A 21,182-nucleotide genomic window follows, 5' to 3' on the forward strand; every position below is an offset into this window, starting at 1 on the left:
AAATAATTGTCATTCCAGAAACCTAGTGATGATTACGCTTTTATCTCTTGGATGATCCCATACTAGCAGTCCTATAACTTTTATACTACACTAATTTTAATACATTTCTCTCTCACATATACCATCTTCCACTCAAACGCTCAGTATTTTAGTTCTTTGGTTTTTGTTGCTTTTAAACCTGTTACTGTATTTCTACATCTTTACACTGCTGCTGGTTTTCAATTTGGTTTTATACTGTAGTTTTAAATTTAAAACACAATATTATGTTTTGTCGTGCTGTATTTTATGGTTTTAATGGTTGTGAACTGAGAGCTTTGGCTAATGGTCAGTATAGACGTGCAATAAATAAATAAATATTTCCCCTTAATATTGAATTGGTGCAGTTGCATCCCTAACAACCACATTCACTAGATGCAGAGTGCCAAATTATGTCAGGGAGGCAACCATAAGACAGGATCATGAAGCAGCTGAATCAACAGCTCAGATAAATGAGGGCTGCTTGCCCATTAATTGAAAGAATAAGAGAAATAACCAAGGAATCAGTTTTAGCTGGAAAATAGCTTATATGAGTAACAGCAGCACTTAAGAGTATCGGGAAGTGACAAGCAGGAATTGTCACTGCACTTTTACTCCTTTTAGGGCACAATCCTATGCACGTTTAGACAGAAAAGAGTCCTACAACATGCTGGCTAAGGAATTCTGGGAGCAGTTGGACTTTTTCTGGGTAACGTTTGGTCCCAGCAGTGATGCACAGTTTTCTTTTTTCTCTCCTTTTTACCAGGCCCAGTTACTGTCTTTTTAATGCGGCTGCTTTTCTTGTCTATCTTGCTCCTAACAGGAGCCCTTATGTATGTGTGTGCGTGTGTGTGCGCGCGCGCGCATACGTGCGTGTGTGTAGGAGCATAATCTGCTGGGAGGGTGGGGCGGCTGCGAAATCTGAGTCACTCCTTCAGAAAAGATTTTATCCCTGAGAGGCATACTGCATCTGTGGCACTCCTTCTGAAGAAAACAAAGTTGTATGTGAGAGAGTCAATGGATACCCTTGAGAACTGTGAACTGAATGAAGGAGATTTTGCAGGGCAATGTTCCTTCATGATTTAGTGCTTTCTTATGTTGCATATCACAACTGAGGTTTGTAATAAATAGATGAAACCTTCTTTTCCCAGAAAAGAGGAAAAAGACAGGTTTGGCTTCAGACACACAATACTTTGTTCATTTATTTAACTGTAAGAAGCCCTTTGGTGTCTGTGGATCTTGCAAATATATTTTAGTGAGTATCAGAATTTTCTTTCTGTGTGCATTTAGATCTGCCTTGCCCAGCAAGGGTTTGTGCTATTTTAAAATAATTTCATAAGATTTATTGCTCTGAATAAAAATATTGGATACCCTTAATGCATCCCTTATCATGGAGATTTTGCCCATCTATAGATCCACTCACATTCACTAAATCATAATGGGCTGAAACATGATCGATTTAAAACATGTAAGTGTTTGTGCTTTCTCTAACGTGATTTCCTGGTCATGGGATACTTTTGAAGACCACTGGAACCTTGCAAAGGTACTGGGAATATTTCATTATCACCTCCTTAGCAGCAACATTGGGAAGGTTAACTTGCCTAAGGTTAGGATTCTGTGCTGCAGTATTTATGATTGCATGTAGCTTGGAAATTCTGGCAGGTTCTGTCACTTCTCATTAGACAGCTCATTAAATCCCAGCTAATTGCATGTTTGTTTCAGTATTTAAGGTCTTAACAGGGCCTTAGTACAAAACCTACTGCTTTAATTTACTACAAGTCAGAAATGTGAAGTTAGTTTTCTCATGATTTAAACACCTTCATGGTGATGTAGCCATAGTAAGTTAAAGGATTCCTTCCTTTCCTCCTTCCACTCTTCTCATAGATTGTTATGAAGGAATTATTTATGCTAGATTAATGATTCAGGAGGATGGGGAGAGTCTTGTAATAATTGATAGCCATTGAAGTTGAACTTTATAACTTCCAAACATCTGGTAAATACACCAGAAATAAGTGTAATGACAAATTCTGTTGACATAGAATTGTAAAAGCTTTTAAGTTTAACAGACGTCTTTTGCATTTTAGTGCTATTGTCTGTCTGGGTCATACACACACACACACACACACACACACTCTTATATATATATGAGACAGAGAATGAGAGAGCATATTTTTACACACACAGGAGTCTTCATGGAACTATAGTATATTAAAATGTACAGAAAAATAGAAAATAGTATTATCCATGTTGATTTACGTGATACTTCTGGGTTTCTAAAGTTAGGGCTGTTTTTTACTACACTGTGTCTATACCTGCACTGGTGATTATAATTATTCCTTTACAGTTTAATGTAATAAGTGCAAAAAGAAACTTGTAGAGGCTGTGGAGAATCAAGGTCTTTGAGGCGTAGCTTCTTCATATAAACAGTGCAAATATTTTATTTGAGCTAGTTTGAGTGAGTCTTGCAGAAAAGGCTTTTAACCCCACCAGGATTTTTTAAAATAACAAACAGTTACTAGTTCTTAGGTAACAGGTGTGTTTTGTAGCCATACAAAGGTTTTTATCTTGGCTTGAGCCGTACCATTGTGCTCTTAGATCCTGATTGATAGGAAACATCTATCAGTTTAGATAGGAGATTTAAAGAGAAACTTAAGCTTTATCCAACAAACTTAAAAGTTTGTTAGATAAAATATGTTTTTGCACTAATAAAATGTTTTTGCACCTTGGCCTTTTTTTTAGAGACATGCAAACTAATTGAATCTTTATTCTAAATCTCCTTTTCCATTTGTACTTTTCCATTAGGCTAGAGAACAAAGCATAAAGTTCTTCCTCAATTAATATATAGGGTATAATCTACTAGGACAGCTAGGGAGATTATGATATGATACTTTTTTCCATACAGTGTCCAGTGACCTGAGCTCCACCCTTGCAAATGACATTTGGGGTTATGCCTGTTTGTTTGTTTGTTTGTTTGTTTGTAATATTTATTGATCGCCTTTCGGGGCAGAAGCCCTCCGAAGCCGGCTTACAGAATCAAATACATAAAACCAATTAAAATATTAAAAGCCATAAAAACATAAACACAATAAAATAGCAATAAAAACAACAATAAAACCAGCAGCAACAACGGTACAAACGTGGTTTTGTGGGAAGTGAAATATTCCCCTAAAGACTTGTTTGTGGACCTCTGCAACAGCACGTTTCATGTAAGTATTTTTTTCATTTTACTGCTGCTGCTTCCCTAATTCCATCTACAGATGGGAGCAAGTATTTGAAAACTGGGGAAAGCTTGAAGAATGCAAGCCTTTCCTCAAAAACTTGCAATATACTTTGATTTCATTCCTCCAGGCTAAGATTTTATGCTGCAGCAGTTGACTATCCTGTCTTCTGTCCTTGGTTTTTGGCTATTCTATTATGCAAACTGTTTATGATCAGAATGGATGCTTGCAAGACTCACAGGGCTTCTTTAACCTGAGCTTTACAAGTTGTTGACTTGCATATGCTTTCCAGGTTCTCTTATACAGTGGGCAACTAGATGTCATTGTGGCAGCCCCACTGACAGAACGATTTCTGCCTACTGTGCCATGGGCTAAAGTGGAAGAATACAAGAATGCCAAGAGAGTTGTATGGAAAATACATGCTAACGATCCTGAAGTAGCTGGCTTTGTACGCCAAGCAGGTGAATTCTATCAGGTAAGAAAAGAATTCTAGCACTGTTTAACTCTGTTTATTTTACTGGTATGCAGCCAGTATCTGAAGCACCGTTGCATCTAGCTGTTCTATTGCCAAACCTTTAAAAAAGCAGAACTTTAGGTTTACCGAAGGGTTCAGTTTTTCCCCAGTGATTTCTCTAAAATCAAGCCGAATAAGATAATTTTGGCTGCAATCCTATGTGTACTTGCTAGAGAATAAGCTCCATTGAATTTGATGGTACTCTGTTTGAATTAAATTTTTCATGCTCTGGGTGGTGCTTTACTTGGGGCTCTAAGTGGGGCAGGATGGGTGGAATATATGCCATTTATTTTAAATGGATACAACCGAGTTTGGCCTAATCTGAAACAAAACCATCCAACTTTGTTTTTCTCCCACTCTGAGCACTGTGCATTATTTTACAGTACAAATGCAAAAGCCCTATCATTTCTGAGGCAGTAGGGGTGTTTTATTAAATTGTCATTTATTATATTAAAAGTATTTATATACTGCCATTTAATTCACCCATCTCTAACCACAGCCTGGTATATGGATGTGTATCATGCCATCATTCTCTTCCCACTTCCCTTGGCTGAATCCTACAGGGACTTCAAGAATATGAGCATGTTCTTATTACAGACCTTGATGTGGTTAATGTTCATTGTGGATTCTCATAGGCATGAATGAATGAAATATCTATTTTGTTATTGAATTAATTTCAAATACAGGACTGAACAGCTGGTTAGAGTTGCAATTATTAGTCACTTTAGACAAAAATAGCATTCACACTTGATGTCTCCTGGCAAAAAATGTTTAGGCTTTTTCTATGTGACAGCTACAGATAGTGTTTGTATAGCACTGTATTGGCTTATCACAAATGGTTGTATTCACATAGGTCATAATTAATTTAATTGTGAACTCTTGCAAACATTCTCCGGTCTTTTTTAGCTCTGTTACTACAATCCTGTAACAGCCTCTGGAACCCAGATGGTATTTTTCAAACAAATAGAATTTACACAGTAAAGTTATGGAGTTGTTGTTGTTGTTCAGTCGTGTCTGACTCTTCGTGACCCCATGGACCATAGCACGCCAGGCCTTCCTGTCCTCCGCTCTTTCCCGGAGTGTGCTCAAGTTCATATTCATTGCATCGGTGATGCTATCTAGCCATCTCATCCTCTGCCGTCCCCTTCTCCTTTTGCCTTCAGTCGTTCCCAGCATCAGGGTCTTTTCCAGAGAGTTTTCTCTTCGCATTAGAAAGTTATGGAGAGTGTAGCCCAAATATTAAAAGTCCTCCTCATCTTCTACTGTGCTTATTTTTTTTCTTCCAAATTTAAAGAGGGTAGGTATCTTATGAAAAAGCGAACAGAAAAAGGCAAACATGAAATGAGCATATATTTTAAAACCCAAAGCTTTGAAAGACCTATTTTCTTCTTTCCTCTACTTGAATAAGAAATCTAAAATATCATAGCATGCAACAGTTTTTTCAGAGCTAATTAAGAACTGCTTAATTGTAATTTCAGTGCAATGAAGTAGGATTGTTCTACTGATGAAACAGTTAAAAAGACAATCCAAAATTTTATTTGCTCATGCAACATCTCATAGAATAGAAACCCAAGACCTGCATTTTGTAAGGTGGCAACTATTAAGTAGCTGAAATCATTTAAGTGCAGCACAACTAAGGAGATAAATGATAAGCAAATTAATCAAGATCAATTTTCTTTCTGGCTTCATTGATAATCACCGCATGAAGACCTTTTCAAAGCTTTTCATGGAAGTTTAGCTCAACCTATAATATGTAGCTACTTTTAGATGGAAGAAAACTATTCAGGCAGTTTTTAGGGTAAACAGGAAGTATAAACTCTGCATTATCTTTCACAGTCTCTAAATTCGCAAATGTGTAGACATTTCATTTCCCAATAAATTCTTCTGATAAATGGCCTTGTGAGTCAGAATGTGGGTAATATTGACCTTGATAGTTTTACTAGGAAGAGGGGAAATCAATCAGGATGCACTTTAAAAACAGCATGTTGGTTGTTGCTGGGTTTTTTTTACAGTGATTTAAGAGCATAGCTGCTTGACTGTATTTCAGTGCAGTGGTGCAGCTAGGGCTGGACCTTGGGGTCAAAGTCCAGAGTCCCACAGCTCAGGGGCTCCCCAGATCATGACCACCCAGGGAGCAGCAGGTTCAGAAGCAAACTGCATTTTATTCCTGTGGTCATGGTTGAAGTGAGTTGAAAATGCAAAATTGCACATGCTCAGAGTGGGGTGGTTTTTTTTTTCTAAATCAAGGATGGCAAAGAATTTGATTGTTGTTCTGACATATCAGAAATGTAGAAGTACTTTTAAAGCATGGAATGGCAGTGGGAGAGTATTGGAAAAGAAATATACTCAATCCATATGATTAATGTGCTAAAGTGGGAGAGTATTGTAAATGTTAGTTGTGTGTTTCACAAATGAAGCAATGCACTTAGCTATATCTAAAGACCGTAAGACCATTACATCCAGTTTCTAAAATTACCTAGCTGCACCATTGTTCCAGTAACAATGGGAGGGCTTAAGTGGGATTTAAAATCACGTGGTTAATTGTTTTTCTGAAACCGGGTCCTTTGGAGGATTTTCAGAAGGTTACTGGATTGAACAAAGTAAATATGCATAAGCATATAAGCATATTTGTAATGGAAGGAACCTAAATAGATTTGAGATAACTGCTTCCAAAGGCAATTAGTTCCCATAAAGAAAAATCTTGGCTTCATTTAAGTCTTTCTCAGACATAAATTGCAACTAGTTGCTTTATACCATAAAGCTGATCACAGTCCCTAATGCTATGTATTAAGATGGTCATTTTCTAAAAGTATGGTTTGTTTGGGTATTGCACATGCATGTCGGCATTTAGGGGTTCATCACAAGGGAAATCTGCATCAATACCGGAGCTTTCTCTAGCCAGTTTCACTGCGGGATTAGATCAGGCTCCTTTATACAGTTGTTTCTATCTCGGTATATTCCATTCCTTACCTTTTCACGGGGTGGCTACTTTTCTGTGAAAAGCCATTACACACACTGGGGGCATTGCAAAATTTCCTCCTTGGTTCCTGCCCCTTTCCCTCCCCTTGCTGATTACTGGTGGTTTGGTTATGATTGATACGCAATGTGGGTGGACAGCAACTTCCACTGAACTGCTCAAACCCTGCCCTCGTAGGGACCGGTTTCCCGGTGAACTGCTAGAATGCTGGTATGCCGGCATGCTGGCCATTCTGCATTGTGGAGTAAGCAGCTGAAGTCGGGAGCAAAAGTTGGCGCATTGCATTTAGTCACAGCAAACTGGCATGTAGGGATGTCAGAGAATTCCGCGACGGATCTCAGTGAGGCCGAATGCCAGTGCATTCAGCCCCCCGAAATCCGTCACGGAACAAAGCCCCTGCTCCCCCAATCCACGAAAGGTGCGCGGGACAAAGTCCCTGCCGCCCCTAACCCATAAAAGGCGCGTGAAATGGAGCACTTACCTGCTCCCGTCCGCGCTGCTTTGCGAATGGCGGCCGTTCTGCGGCTGCCATTTGCTTCCTCCTCTTCATAGCTGTGATAGGCTATGTAAATACTTACGTAGCCTATCACGGCTAACGCAGGGACGCCATTTGCATCACTGCGGAGGCCGTGATAGGCTACGTAAATATTTACGTAGCCTGTCACAGCGGGGCTACATAAATATTTACGTAGCCTATCACAGCTCAGTACAGGGACGCAAATGGTGGTTTTTTTGACCCTAAAACAAAGTGGGTGTTTTGCACTACAGGAGAAGTACACAGGCAGGTCATGGGACTCCTGTTGTGCAGGCTGAAAAAATACTGCATTTTGTTCCATCTGGGGATAACATGGGATAGGCAGGGGGAAATAGCGGGAAAATCACAGTTGGGGGTTATGGGTTCCTTCACACGGTGCTTTTATCCTGCTATTGAGACTGGCTACTCACAGAAGTTTGCGGATCCTATACATGACGTAGTCATCATCCATGGCACTGCCCACTTTTTGTGGGCTCTATTGTGGGCTCTATTGCGTTGTTTTTCATGAGGAAGAAAGTCCAGCATTTCCCCCTGCCATGGAGTTGATTTACCTTGTAAATTGGGGTATAATGTTTAAAAAATAAAGTTGCTTTATTGCAAATACGACAACAGCGCCACCTAGTGGCCTTGTAATGAAACACAGAACTTATTGAGAAGTTTCGGTGTTTTTTTGAGAAGCCACATGGAAAGGACCCAATCTAATCCCACAAAGGTTCCAGAAGCAGAAGCCCTGGTAAATTGCAGGATTTTTAGCCTTGTGTGATGAAGCCCTATGACGTCGTGTAATGGACCTGCCAACTTCTGTAAGTAGCCAGTCATGAGTGTGTGATAAATTGCAGGTGTAGAGATGCCCTTAGCATGGGGGTAGAAAACTGAATTTCTTGTTCAGTTTTGCTATTTCCCCCTGCCCCCCCCCCAATAATTGCCTAGCTATCAAAATACATAACGTATATTAATTGTTGAAGGTGTGGGGTCTGTAGTTGAATGGTAGATTATTGTTTTTCCTGCTGCATAGTGAGGAGTAGGAATAAACCAGAGTTCCGTTTCACATTAATGGATTCCTGGCTTGTTGTTACATGCTAATCGGGAGTCGTGGTTTAAACTAACCTCTTGTTTGTTAAGTAAACCAGCTAAACAAGCTGGCATTTGCAGTTGGCTTGTTTAGCAATTAGCAAGAGCGTATTTTAAGTCACAGTTCCTGGTTTGCATGCAAGGACAAGCCAGGAATTAGGCAGAATGCAACTGAGTCCTGTTTTATTTCTCCTCACAGCTGTGTGGGAGAAGGAGAGGGGAAGGGGGAGCAGGTGAGTCCAAGATTTTGCTCGTTTCAGTAATTCCTCCCTCTTGCACACCAGATTTCCTATCAGTTCAGACCCTCCTGAACTAGTGCTGCTAGCTTCAAGCTGCTGCCCAGATTGTTGTGAATATAGATGTAATGAATATTGGTATTCATTTTAATCTTTTAATGCTGATGTTGAATCGAAGCTAAAAGTATTGCATGTTTTCAGACCAAGTCTTGAAAGGTGTTTCGTCCGATAGATGTTTTATATGATGTGGCACAGGAGACAGGTAATTTTCTTTCATGCTGTGAACACGAACAAAGTAGTTTTACATTTGTGATACCATGTTAGCTCTGATTAGAAGATACGTACTTCTAATATCCTAGGAGTTAGCTTCCTTTCGATCTCTTGAAGATGTGTGATCCCACAGCACATTGACATCCTACAGCTGCTGCCCTCCTTTAAATGCAAAGTTCAAAGAGGAAGTTTGGGTAACGGTCAATGTAAGCAAAAGCCCTGTATTGTAGTGTTATATTTTTTGTCTTGCATTAATGCCATTTGGAATTGGGCCATGTGAATTTTACTTGCTAATTTCTCCCCAATACTATGTGTTTCTTTTGAAGCTGGGTAGAAAGGAGAAATGGAGCTGTTTTACTATTTTCACTGAAGTAAAGCAGTCTTTTGTGTGCATGGTGTGTGACTTGGAGCAACATTCGAAGCCTCTATGGAGCATTTAGTGATGTCCATTGCAGTGATTAGATTACAGAGAGGAGAACTGTTTGGAATGATGTAAAATTTATGTAGTGCTTGTGGTTCAAATAGATCCAAAGCCAAAGTAAAATGAGTGTAGTGGCTGTGGTTTTAAGCCAGTTAACGACATCAGCTTGTAGTGTGCATCCCAAGTAAATTATCACATCTGGTTCCTGCAAGGAGAAAGACCAGCAGTGGATTGTGCATGTAACTTGAATGAATTCTCACCCCTGGAAAGGATGTGCTTTCTGTGCTGAAGCTGAGGTGTTGCATCTTGGCCATGTCCCTTTTCCCATGCTTCATTCTCCTTTTAGTTTGATATGTCTGCCTCAAATTAATAATACAATGTTAACTGAAGGGAATAAGCAAAATGTGTGGGTGTTAAATATTCATTAACATCTTACAAACAGAAACATTTTTGGTTTCTAAATTTGTGTTAAAGGTAATTTTCACATTAATCCTCTTCGTGCAGCTGCAACCTAGGTATACCCCTCTTCCCTTTCCTCCCTCCCCCCTAGTAAGGAAGGTGTTAACAGACTGGTTGCCCCTGTTACAAGTAATATTACTTGGGGGAGGGATCATAGCTCAGTGTTGGAGCACCTGCTTTACATGGAGAAGGTCCCAGATATCTTGAATTAAGAGGATCTGGTAGCAGGTGATGAGAAAGTCCTCTGCCTGAGAACCCGGACAGTCACTGCTAGTCACAGCAGATACTATTGGGCTAAATGGCCAAAGGGCAGTGTGCGCCTTCTAAGCATGATATAAGCAAACAGGCACTCCATATTTGCACTACTATGCATATTGAAGAACATGTCTTACATTCTAATGATGAGTCTGGTCAACACATGTTTGAAGGTCCATATTTTTTGTATTGTGCTCTTAGGTGCACATTAAGGCTGTAGTCCAACAAGCCTGCTGTATTCATGCAAATCTTTGCTGATTTGCTTCCTACTCGCAGGGTTCTGTCTATAGTGGGCATCTGGATCACTTATTTTGAATATTAGTAAGCATCTTTGTAAGTTAACCTGTTCTAACTCCATCGGTCAGAATATGAAGTAAATATGTTGGAACTCAAATGGCAAAACTCTTGGAAAGGAAGATATTTTTTTAAAAATTGAAATAATGATAGTGGAGAAATGGCATGGTGACCCCTAGCTTGCTATAGACTCTTCTGTTTAGATGTGTAAGAGACCTCTGTTGCTGACTTCATTCTAAAGTTAAAAGCTATATTCTGAAATGCAAATATCATATCAATGTCCTTCAACTAGCTCTGTGCTTCTACAGAAGTCACTGTGGCAGACGACTGCCAAGACGGGAAGTCTGACTCATTTCACCTTCAAGGCTCCAGACTTTGTTGGCGCCAGTAAAGATTTTCTCTGAAGTAACTTGAAGATATTGTCCACTGTTGTTTACTCTTAGCATTTAGTGATGGAGAAATATTTGAATTCCATTGATGTGTCTATGTTGAGGAGAGAATCTGTGAAAATGAGAATACTGAGGAATTAGGAATGCAGTGTGGTTTAACACATTTTTTAAAAGCAACATCATGTGACCAAACCTTACATTTTGCTGAATTCCACAATACTGCTTCTAGTTAAAATGAGAGAGATAGTTTATTTGGATTGTAGCTGGCCTCAGATTAGAGATCACAATCGAAATGCTTCTGAGGCATGATATCTGTTTTTATGGTGTGTTGCGTGCCACTTAATGAGTCCATATGAATGTCCTGGAATTTAAAGCAGTCTCTAGATCCAATTCCAACATATTACTTAGTTTGCTGACACTTCCTTTGTCCTCACACCCAGGGCAAATAGTTTTCACCCTACAGCCAAATTTTTCACTGTGTTTTTGTACCAGAGTATATACGTACATACTGCAGAGGAGGTACAAACATATACATAAACCTCATCAAGTGTGAAGGGCTTATGCATGCAGCGTTAGACATGTCTGTTTTTTAATTATTATTCAAAGAATTTATATACTATCCTTAATAAATATTTATCCCAGAATGATTTACAATGCAAATTTAAAATCCCAACAGCAGCGCTAAGATATGTAGTAACACAATTAAAATCATTAAAGAACTAACACAATTAAATAACAATATGAATAGCAGATTGAAAACTTCATTTCCAGTGTTTAAAATATTTCTTCCTTCCAGTAGTTAAAATACAATTCATTTAAATGCCCGAGAGAACTTATTTGGGGAGGAAGTTCCACAGCTAGGGCTCAGCAATTGGGGCCCAATTGTTTCTTGAAAATCCTGCTGAAGCAGTAGACTGTTCATTTGTCTTTTCTGAAGAGAGATGTGCCTAATTTAACATTTGTATGCCCATCAGACTGTGGCAGGATATATACTTTTGGGTATGTAGAGAAGTTTCAAACATAAAGCAAGACTTGGCCCTGCACATATACCAGAAAGTGGTTACAATCTGGTAGGAAGGGTCTGCATGGATTAACATTAGCAAGACTTCTGTATTGCTGTCTGTGCACCTGGGGAGGAGGAACAAGACCTGTCTGTGGAACTCTGTCATAATTAGCAACAGGAGCAGCAACGGGACCATACTGTGTTCTGGACTACAGTCTCTATTCTATTAACACACATTCCATGAACATTTTGCTCGCTGCTCTTGCAGTGGGTGTAAGGCAGGGGTGTTGAACCTCTGGGCCGCAGGTCAAACCCAACCCGCCTGAGGTCACAGTCTGGCCTCCTGGGGTTCCCTAGAAGGTCGTGCCCCTTTCCCCCTGACCACCGATCATTTCATGCTTTCCTGGCTTTTACACATTTTCACCCCTCACCCCACATTCTAAGAGGCTAAAATGACCATCCTAAAGCTTAGTTACTGGAAATGAGACCTTTAAACTTAAAATATACTGGTATTTTTGGTGTTTTGGCCCTGCCCCTTTTGCCCCACCCACCACTGAAATGTGGGCCCACAAGAGTGTCTCCATTCAGCCCCTGGGCTAGAAGAGGTTCAGCACATCTATCTATCTATCTATCTATCTATCTATCTATCTATCTATCTATCTATCGTATGGCACATTCACATCGCATTACAATAAAAACATAGAGCATAATAAACATGAAATGTAAAATATAGACAGGAAGATCACAAACGTATGTCTAGGTTACAAATACAGTTTTTTGCTTCAGTTGTCAGAGCCAGGAAATCAGCAAAGTCTCCATTGTAGGCTCGGTTTTGATACTCTGTCGCTACGTGTTGGATAGTTTGTTTTTCAGCCCCACAATCACAATTTGATGGTGTTATTTTGCCCCATTTATAAAGGGCATCTGCACATCTACCATGACTTCGAATTCAATTCAAGGTTGTCCATATCGCACGGGGCTGGTCAAATCCAGGTGGTTTTTCCAAGATGCAAGGCAAGCTTCGGCATTGTGGAGGAGTTTCCTAGCCAATGTTGTTTCCACATGTTGTTTCAGCACCCCTGGTATAAGTGGTAGGCAACCAAGTACCCCCCAGGTATATTGGACTACAACTTCCATAATTCCTGACTACTGGCCCTGCTGGCAGGGGTTTATGGGAGTTGTAGTCCAAAACATCTGAGGGCATCAAGTTGCCTCTCCCATTATGTGGGATTAATGCACCTTTCAGAATCCCTGATCTTTTTTTATTGTATTTATTGGGACCAAAGTTTAGCATGTCTTGGAGCAGCATTATTTATTCTTCAGGATATATCTAACTTATTCCATGTTTATAATTCTACAGGTCATTGTTCGAGGTGGAGGACACATCTTGCCTTATGACCAGCCTGAAAGATCTTTGGACATGATGGACAGGTTTATCTCAGGAAAAGGATGGAAACCTAATGAATACTGAAAATACAACCTGAATGCCGCCGCTCTTAAGAAATCTCAATGAGAGATTTCATTGGCCAATAGGGAAACTTTCACCAGGAGGTCTGATCATAGGCTCTGAATACTAAAGTATTAAAAACAGGTTTCTTTTCTTACTGCAGATCTGCATTGGTAAACTAGTAGTTGAGAAGAAAAAATCAAACCATGTTCAACTATAGAAAGAATAAAGTGAAAAGATTATTTCAGATTCTGGCTGTAGCTAATATTTATTTGTTCAGAATGTATAGGCGATAAAGAGACCATTCAAAAACAGATTGTGCAGATCTTTTAAAGTGGATGGTGTGTATTTCCACCTACAAGTACCCTGCCTGCTTCGATTAGTGTGTTGGATCTTTGGCGTGAGGTATCCTGTTGAAGAACATGCCGTTTCTTTACAGAACAACAACACTTATATACATGACATTTCTTTGCTGAGGGGGAGGGGATTATACCTTCCCATCCAGTCATCTCCCCAATTCACCCCCCTTGCGGGGGGCTAAAGAAAAGAAAAGAAAAACTTCCATTGTCTTCATTTATTAAACCTTTAAGTGGAAAAACTCAATGGAATAGCAGAAAATCTTTAACTTGGGCTGCAGTCATAAACACACAAGGGAGAAAGCCCCATTAAACGCAGTGGGCCTTACTTATGAGTAAACAGGCATAGGATTGCACTGTAAGGTTGCAACTAAAATTGATTGATTGATTGATTGCATTTATACCCCGCCTTTTTTCCTCTTGCAAGGAACTCAAGGCGGCTTACATTATCCTCCTCTCCATTTTATCCTCACAACAACCCTGTGAGGTGGGTTGGGCTGAGAGTCTGTGACTGGCCCAAAGTCACCCAGTGAGTTTCTATGGCCGAGTGGTACTAGAACCCGGATCTCCCAGCTCCTAGTCCAACACTCTTGCCACTACACCACACTGGCTCTCATATTGTTGTGACAATATTTTTGGCAGATGAAAGATGTAACACTTCAAGCAGGTTCTCTCTCACTGTAAGTTCTTACACAGAAATAATAATTTAAAAATCAGTAGAACTTACTTCTGAGTAAAGGATTAGATTCTGATAAAACTAACATATAAAAGGTCAGCTGTCCACCTTCTTCACCCTTGAAAAAGTGTTTAAATGCCCTCCAGTATGGTAACATCTCTTTTAAATCTCATCTTGATACCCAGAAACTACAGTAAAGAATGAAAGAGTTCTATTGGGGTTGTCTTCCTCTGTATTTGAGAAGCAGATGTCTCGGGTTGATCGTGATTAGTCACCACCCAAATAATATAATCAAGGAATTTCCACAAGTCAGCTATGAGATTGACGTAGCCCTGCATAATCAATCTCTCTCTCTCACACACACACACACACACACACACACACACACCACTCCAGTCCCTGTTAGAAAATGAAGAGAAGGTGAAATTGGGACTCTGATATTTCACTGCTTGGTCCCTTGAGTTTGGTAACTGAACAGGAGTAATCACACTTATATCAAACTGCTCAGCCAAGGACAGATTTGGCACTCCAATTCTATAAACCCTTTCCTCTGATTTATTCATCTTCATGCTTGACCTTGGTGTAGATTTGCTGGGCATCTGGATTTAACCTTCCATTTATGGATCAAATATTACTATCAGGATATGAATAACGTAGGGGCGAAGAGGGAACCACAGCCACAGTCCTTCCTAAACGAAAAATGTGACAAACTGTATTTGGGATATGTGATACAATTAGAAGATATGTAAATCCTGCCATGAGGGGGCAGAGGAGAGAACTTTAAACTTACCAGAGGAAGTGGAAGAGCCAGACAAACTGGAGTTGCTGGATGTGTTGCCATCCTTCTTACTTTGGATATTTCAGTGACTAGCCCAGGTGCTCCTGCCCCTGGCTAGCTGCTGCTGTTGCCCCCAACCCCCAGCAAAGTGCTGGAGCCACATTGAGCAAACCAGCAGCAAAAGCATCTGCCACTTCCTGGGCTTTGCTTGCTGGTCAGCAAAATAACATGCTGCTGTTGCTGTCAGTGCTGCTGGTTTGTGCTGCTTTCCACCTTCTCAGGCGGGAAGACCGAAGCTGCTGTAGCTCCCAAGAGCCTAGCTCTGGCTCCAGTTTTTCTCTCTGCGTGAAAAGCTTTGCACCGACTAGCCGCCCCATATGCTCCTTCCTTGCCTTCCCCTCTCCCTTCACTGCCCTCGCCTGAGCAGCTCAGTCTTGACAAGTGAGGCAGGAGCAACTCCCCCTGCCCCATCCTACAGCCCCAGGTCCGCTCACAACAAGTCACACATACAAGGGAAGCTGAGGAGAGGAAGCAGGTTGCTGGGACTACTGTGGGGGCAGCCTGAGGTGGTAGTCTCAGGCAGGTGGCATTGTGTGTCATGACAGGACAGCAAATTGTTAATTAATGTATTAATGTACTTTTACCATCAGAGAGGGGAAGAAGTGCTTCTGGGGCTTTCTGCCTCAGATGCCAAAATAACTATACCTGCTTTGAGGACAATGCACCTAGAAGTGGCAGAGGGGTGTTTTGTTGCTCCACCTTGGGCAAAAAATATCTTGGGACCGCCCCGTGACAGAGCCAAAGTATGAAAACTCGGGTAGTGCAGTAAAGCCACTGGCCCGAGTCTTCCCCTGTAGCCGCATGGGCGTATGCAGGAATTTTTTCAGGGGAGGGTGTAAAGCACAGTGGTGTGTGATTGTAATTCACACATATAATATGTGCTGGTACAACACCTGTGCATTTTTCTTGTGTATCTGTACATGCTGTTTAGAAGCCTACAAAGAGGGGCAGAAAATCCTGGGAATTTGACAGCACTAATGCAGAAGTATTCTAGTCAAGGTTCACACAAGAGGCATCGTTTCAGCTAAACTTCAATTACAGTGAGGGATATTAAAATCCAACAACAACCAAGAGAGAGAAAAATGATGCACAAACACAGAACGGGTGCAAAAGTGGTTAGGCATCCCAAGTAGACACGTCTCAGGATGCTGGAACAAACATTTTATTTGTGAGAAGCCTGATGCGTTTTGGCTTCTTTTTGGCTTTTTATTATAAAGTCTCTTCAGGGGCTGTAATAATAATATAGGATAACACATTATTACAATTTTTTTTTTTGTCTGATACAACATATAGCACATTGCAACTAGGCCTGGGCATACAGTTAAGCATTAAATATATATAAATCACTACACACTGCAGATAGGCCTGTGCATATATACTTATAAAAATGTCTGCATAAATTCTTATAACAAAATATCTCCTGCCGTAATTCACTGGCAACTTGGAAAGAGTGTACTGAAGGCTGTAATTTATATTCTTGCTGTTAGAGAAGTTTTTTAGAGAAGTTTTTTTCTTGAAAGTTCTTGTAGGTGTTCCTGAGGTGAAAAAAAAATTGGCTCAAGGTCTCTTATATCTGGGCAAGACTGTGCTAGAAAGTCAAGGGAGTGTCTAAAAAATCCCCCTTGGTGATGTACTCCACTTTTGGTGCGCTTACTCCTTTGGTTTCCCTCCCCGCATTTTCGGTGCTTCTGAATTGCGGCAGCAGCTACCGCCTTCCTCTTAATATTATTTCTCAAATTACCAAATATGCAACCTTGTCTTGTCAATTTCCTTGTGTGTTACTGCTGCACTCTGCTGCTCCCTATGACAGCGGAAGCATGCAAGGAAATTGACCAGACAAGACGACATTTTGGACAGCTGTAAGAGTGCTTGCGCACTTGCGAAAGACCATCTCCCCCCCCCCAAATTACGACCCCAATTGCACATTTTTGAGGCACATAAAAATAAAAGTGGGGAAAAGTGCCATTTTGGCATCGGTGGAAGGACAGTTACTGGCAAAATCATAAAAAGTGAGCGGCACAGGCTTTTTGCCCCTCTTGCAGAGCAGCTCTGTAGCAAATTGCCACAATCCATGATAAAATTGGTTTCCCAGGTTTGGGTGACATAACAACCCATCATGGGCAAGAATGACCCTACAAGGGCTGGATGCGCCTGATCTCATCTGATCTCGGAAGCTAAGCAGCGTCAGCCCTGATTGGCACTTGGATGGGAGACTGCCTGGGAATCAAGCTTCCTGCAATGAGCAGGGGGTTGGACTCAATGGTCTTGTAGGCCCCTTCCAACCCTATGACAAGGGTAAGACATCATGGGTTCTTGGTGTGGCTTGTTCCTGAAAAATAAGCTACCAAAAATGCTCTGGGTTCAGACGACAACCCACCATGGCTGGCTGCCCATGGTGAGTTGTCATATTGTGCAAACCCAGTCATAGCCTTTGGCAGGGGGAGGAGAAACAGGTATACTTGATCAGGTTTTAGGTTTCTACAGGAGCCTGGACTACTCACTTTACTTTTCACATTGTTATCGGCCACTTTTTACATCAAGGATTCTGCTCTGCAACACAATTGATTCAGGTATCTTCACAACAGGATTCTTTATTACTAGAATATATGAGAAAACAGTAACTTCTGAGAAGCTGCATGGCCTGCACTAAAAAAGAGAGCGAGTCCCCACCCCAGCCTCCTGCAAGAACTAAAACTTGCATGTTTTTCTAAAGGTGTAGACACACACACACACACACCACCACCACCACCAACAACAACAACAACAACAACCCCCTCTTTCTTGTTCAGTCATTAAGTTGTGTCCGACTTTGTGACCCCATGGACCATAGCACGCCAGGCCTTCCTGTCTTTTACACCTTAATAAATTGCTACAATCAACTTCACAGCCTCCTCTGCATTTCCTTAAAACAACCAACACATCAAGAGACTAGATAAAAGCACTGGACTATGCTGCAGAGTTGTCATATACTACTCTAACTGCCCACCCCCATAGTAAAATAAGAATAATGGGAATAACAACATTGGGCTACCTTGCAGGGCTGGTGTAATCCACATTCTCACAGCCAAAGCCCTGACTATTAATTATTAATAAGACTCGAATTATGAAGATCATGAATTTGTGTTATTGTTCCTACCTTTTCTCTTGGGGTGTGTACATTACTATCCAATCTGAGCTACACTAAAATCCTGAATTTCTGAATAGATTATTTGAGGCAACAATCACTCCCCCTGCCCCACCACCCCCGCAATGAACCAGGAAGTTCCTCCTCCAGACAAAGTGTGTCATAAGTTTCTATGACTTCATTCATTGGCTAAAAACCCCGAAAGGCAGGAGCAAGCTATTTTTGCCAACAAAACGAATGGGCAGAATAGTCACTGTGAATGTTGCCCCATATTTCAGGTTCTACAGGTTTGGGGGATTACAGATCACCCGAGGGGAGTCAACTGACCCCCCCTTGCCCCCTCCCTATGGACTGCCATGGCACTGCTCCCTCTGCCTGTTGGTATCAGTGGTACTGGCATGAGTGAAGCCTCTTGCATGTGCCAACACTGGTCCACCACTGGAAAGCGGAGACTGGTCGCACCTCCTCCTGTGGGGAGGGGGAGGAGAAGGGAGGCAAGCCTGAGGGGGCGTTTCCCCCGTGGCTGCTTGAGGGTGCTGCTGCTGCCCATTGAATGGTTCAGCTCTGCAGCTGGGAATGGGAAGTACACCCGCCCGGCTATGGATTAGGGTTATGCTTATTCCTTACTTCCTGTTTACTCCCTTGAGTATTTCTTGCAGTCTCCTGACATCTCCCTCACTACCATTTCCATAATACCCTCCAACTATACTTCCTAAAAAAAAAAAAAAAAGGATAATATCAGCTTTTGTCACTGTAAGATTCAAAGCTAGTGATGTCACCTGTGCAACTTCATAATTACGTGGTTTGGAATGTGAATCGTCTGGCTCCTCATGCGCAGCTGTGTTTTCTCCAGTGCGAGTGGGGGGCTCACTTTTGCTGGAGGTCTTCGTTCAAGCAGACGCTGGACAGCTATGCATTGGGAATGCCATAGCTCTGGATTTCCAGCATCGAGCAGAGGGTGGGACTAGTAAAGTCTAAGGCTTACATTCCGGAGGGAGAAATCCTATGGCCGCTCTAGCCGCTTGTTGTCAAGCTCATGTTTTTAATAGATGGAGCTTTAGGTACGTCTGCTGTATGAATCTTATTCATTTTTTAACCTGATTTTCAATGTAGAGCATGGAAAATTTAGATATCCAAGGTCACTTTTGTTCAGGCGCTATCAATGTGAACGGAACTCAGAATAGGTTTCTACATCTTGCATTATATTACAACAGAAGTATGGAGAGGTGTCATCATCTCTCTCAGAGGCCGCTGTGGCCTCTGAGGCAGCACGGAACGGCCCAGTCTTCTGCGCTGGCAAGAGGAGTGTGGAGCGGCTGGAAAGGGGCGTGGCTGGGGGCGTTCTGCGGTGGGGAGCACAGCAGCCTCCCTCCCTGCTCCATGCTCCCGTGGCTAGACAGCCGCAATCGGCTGTCTAGCCAAAAAAGCAGGGCAGGAGGGGCGTGGAGGGAACGATCCTCTTCGTGCTCCTCTGCCCTGCTTTGGGCAGGCGGTCGCCTCCGAGTTGGGAGGTGGCTGCCTATCTCGATGGGGTTGCTCCCTAAATGCATTAACTACGGAGCAGGGGAAGATGGGGAATTAATTAGGGGAATGGGGCACAACCCCACCAAGCTCATAGAATCATAGACTCATAGAATAGTAGGGTTGGAAGGGGCCTACAAGGCCATCGAGTCCAACCCCCTGCTCAGACTGCCTCCATCCTCTCTCTCTTACTTACCACCAGCCCAAGGGTTAGTAGGCTGTCAGATCCTCTTTACTCATTCTTGGGGTGCTTCCAGATAAGGCTTTTATTGTGCAATCGCCCTTCTTCATTCATGGAATTTTGCGGGAGCCCAGATATCATGGTCTTCAACTTGCAATCCTCTTATGCTTTCCCACCACTTCTTACATTTCTTTTCTTACCAGAAAAAAATCCATTCAGGTTTAAAAGACTGCATAATGCCTTTTTACTGGTAGCATTAGCATCAGTGGAGGCTGCTGGCTTTCATGCCAGTGGAGCGGTGAATCTGCTCCAGATTTCAGTCAGAACCCTAATGGATCTATCCAAGGTGTGAAGCACCTTGGATAGCTCCTTTAGAGTTCTGACTGGTTCTGACTGAAACCCGGAGAGGATTCACTGCCCCACAGACATCGGTTCTATGACATCTCTCTCACTGGTTAGGACCACTGGTTAGGACCTCTCTGTCTGGAAGCCCCCTCAGTCTTGTCTTTGTGAAAGATGGGAGACAAGTCCATTCCCACAAAGATTCAGAGGCTCTGCAGGTTTCCGCCCTTAAAGACATGGGGAAGGGGAAGAGAAGGCTTCCAGTGAGATGTAAATATTATAATATTTTTAATGTGTTTGAACCATTCCAGTATGGGCATGGAATTTGTAGCTGTACTCTTTATTTATGTGATCCTGAGAAAATTAGCTTATGTTAATGCTCTAAAACCAGTAACGGCATTTCTGTATAATTTTAAATACTGAACTCATCCAGCTGGAAACTTCTCGTGTTATAGCTAAAATGTTGCATCTTTTTGAGATATAAAATGACCAAACTGTTAATTCGCCAATATGCACCAAGAGAGTTTTTGCTATGGAAACCTGGGCCAATAACCTGTTCAATATATAACCACAAAGAAACATACACATAAACAGGGAAGTAAAGTATTATCTTACAATGGCAAAACTGTTGATAGTTTAATACTGTCTAAGCTTGTGAAAGCCTGAATGGTTCTCTTATGTGGCTAAAAGTGTTGAACAGTGGACCCAAGAGACCTGGGTTCAAGCGCACCTTGGACATGGACTTACTGGGCATGTCAGTCTTGCTTCTTCTGGGACTGATACAGACAACTTCTATTGATGTGCCAGATTCACTACATGATGACATCTCTCCATACTTCTATTGTTATATATTATATAATGCAAGAGAGCCAGTGTGGTGTAGTGGCTAGCGTGTTGGACTGGGAGCCAGGAGATCTGGGTTCTAGTCCCCACTCAGCCATGGAAACTCACTGGGTGACTTTGGGCCAGTCACAGACCAACTTACCTCACAGGGTTCTTGTTGTGAGGATAAAATGCAGGAGGAGGATTATGTATGCCAC

General features: G+C 41.7%; 1 protein-coding gene across 15 annotated transcripts in view; it reads left to right on the forward strand.

Annotated features, from left to right (window-relative positions):
- The window catches only part of CPVL (carboxypeptidase vitellogenic like), a 64,822-nt gene extending 51,471 nt beyond the window's left edge, over nt 1-13,351 (forward strand). For 11 of the 15 annotated variants that reach the window (XM_084858479.1, XM_084858477.1, XM_084858473.1 and 8 more), the window contains 2 exons: nt 3,526-3,708; nt 13,018-13,351. In XM_084858479.1, coding sequence (XP_084714605.1) covers nt 3,526-3,708; nt 13,018-13,128 — 294 coding nt within the window. In that variant the 3' untranslated portion in view covers nt 13,129-13,351. Of the gene's footprint in view, nt 1-3,525; nt 3,709-8,767; nt 8,829-8,925; nt 9,043-13,017 lie in introns of all 15 variants that reach the window. The other 4 variants (XM_084858485.1, XM_084858484.1, XM_084858476.1 and 1 more) reach the window with 2 other exon arrangements.
- The last annotated feature ends 7,831 nt before the right edge of the window (nt 13,352-21,182 follow it).

The sequence above is a fragment of the Heloderma suspectum genome, chromosome 5 (genome assembly GCF_057233095.1).
Source record: "Heloderma suspectum isolate Gila_16-S chromosome 5, 16-S_ref, whole genome shotgun sequence".
Lineage (NCBI taxonomy): Eukaryota > Metazoa > Chordata > Lepidosauria > Squamata > Helodermatidae > Heloderma > Heloderma suspectum.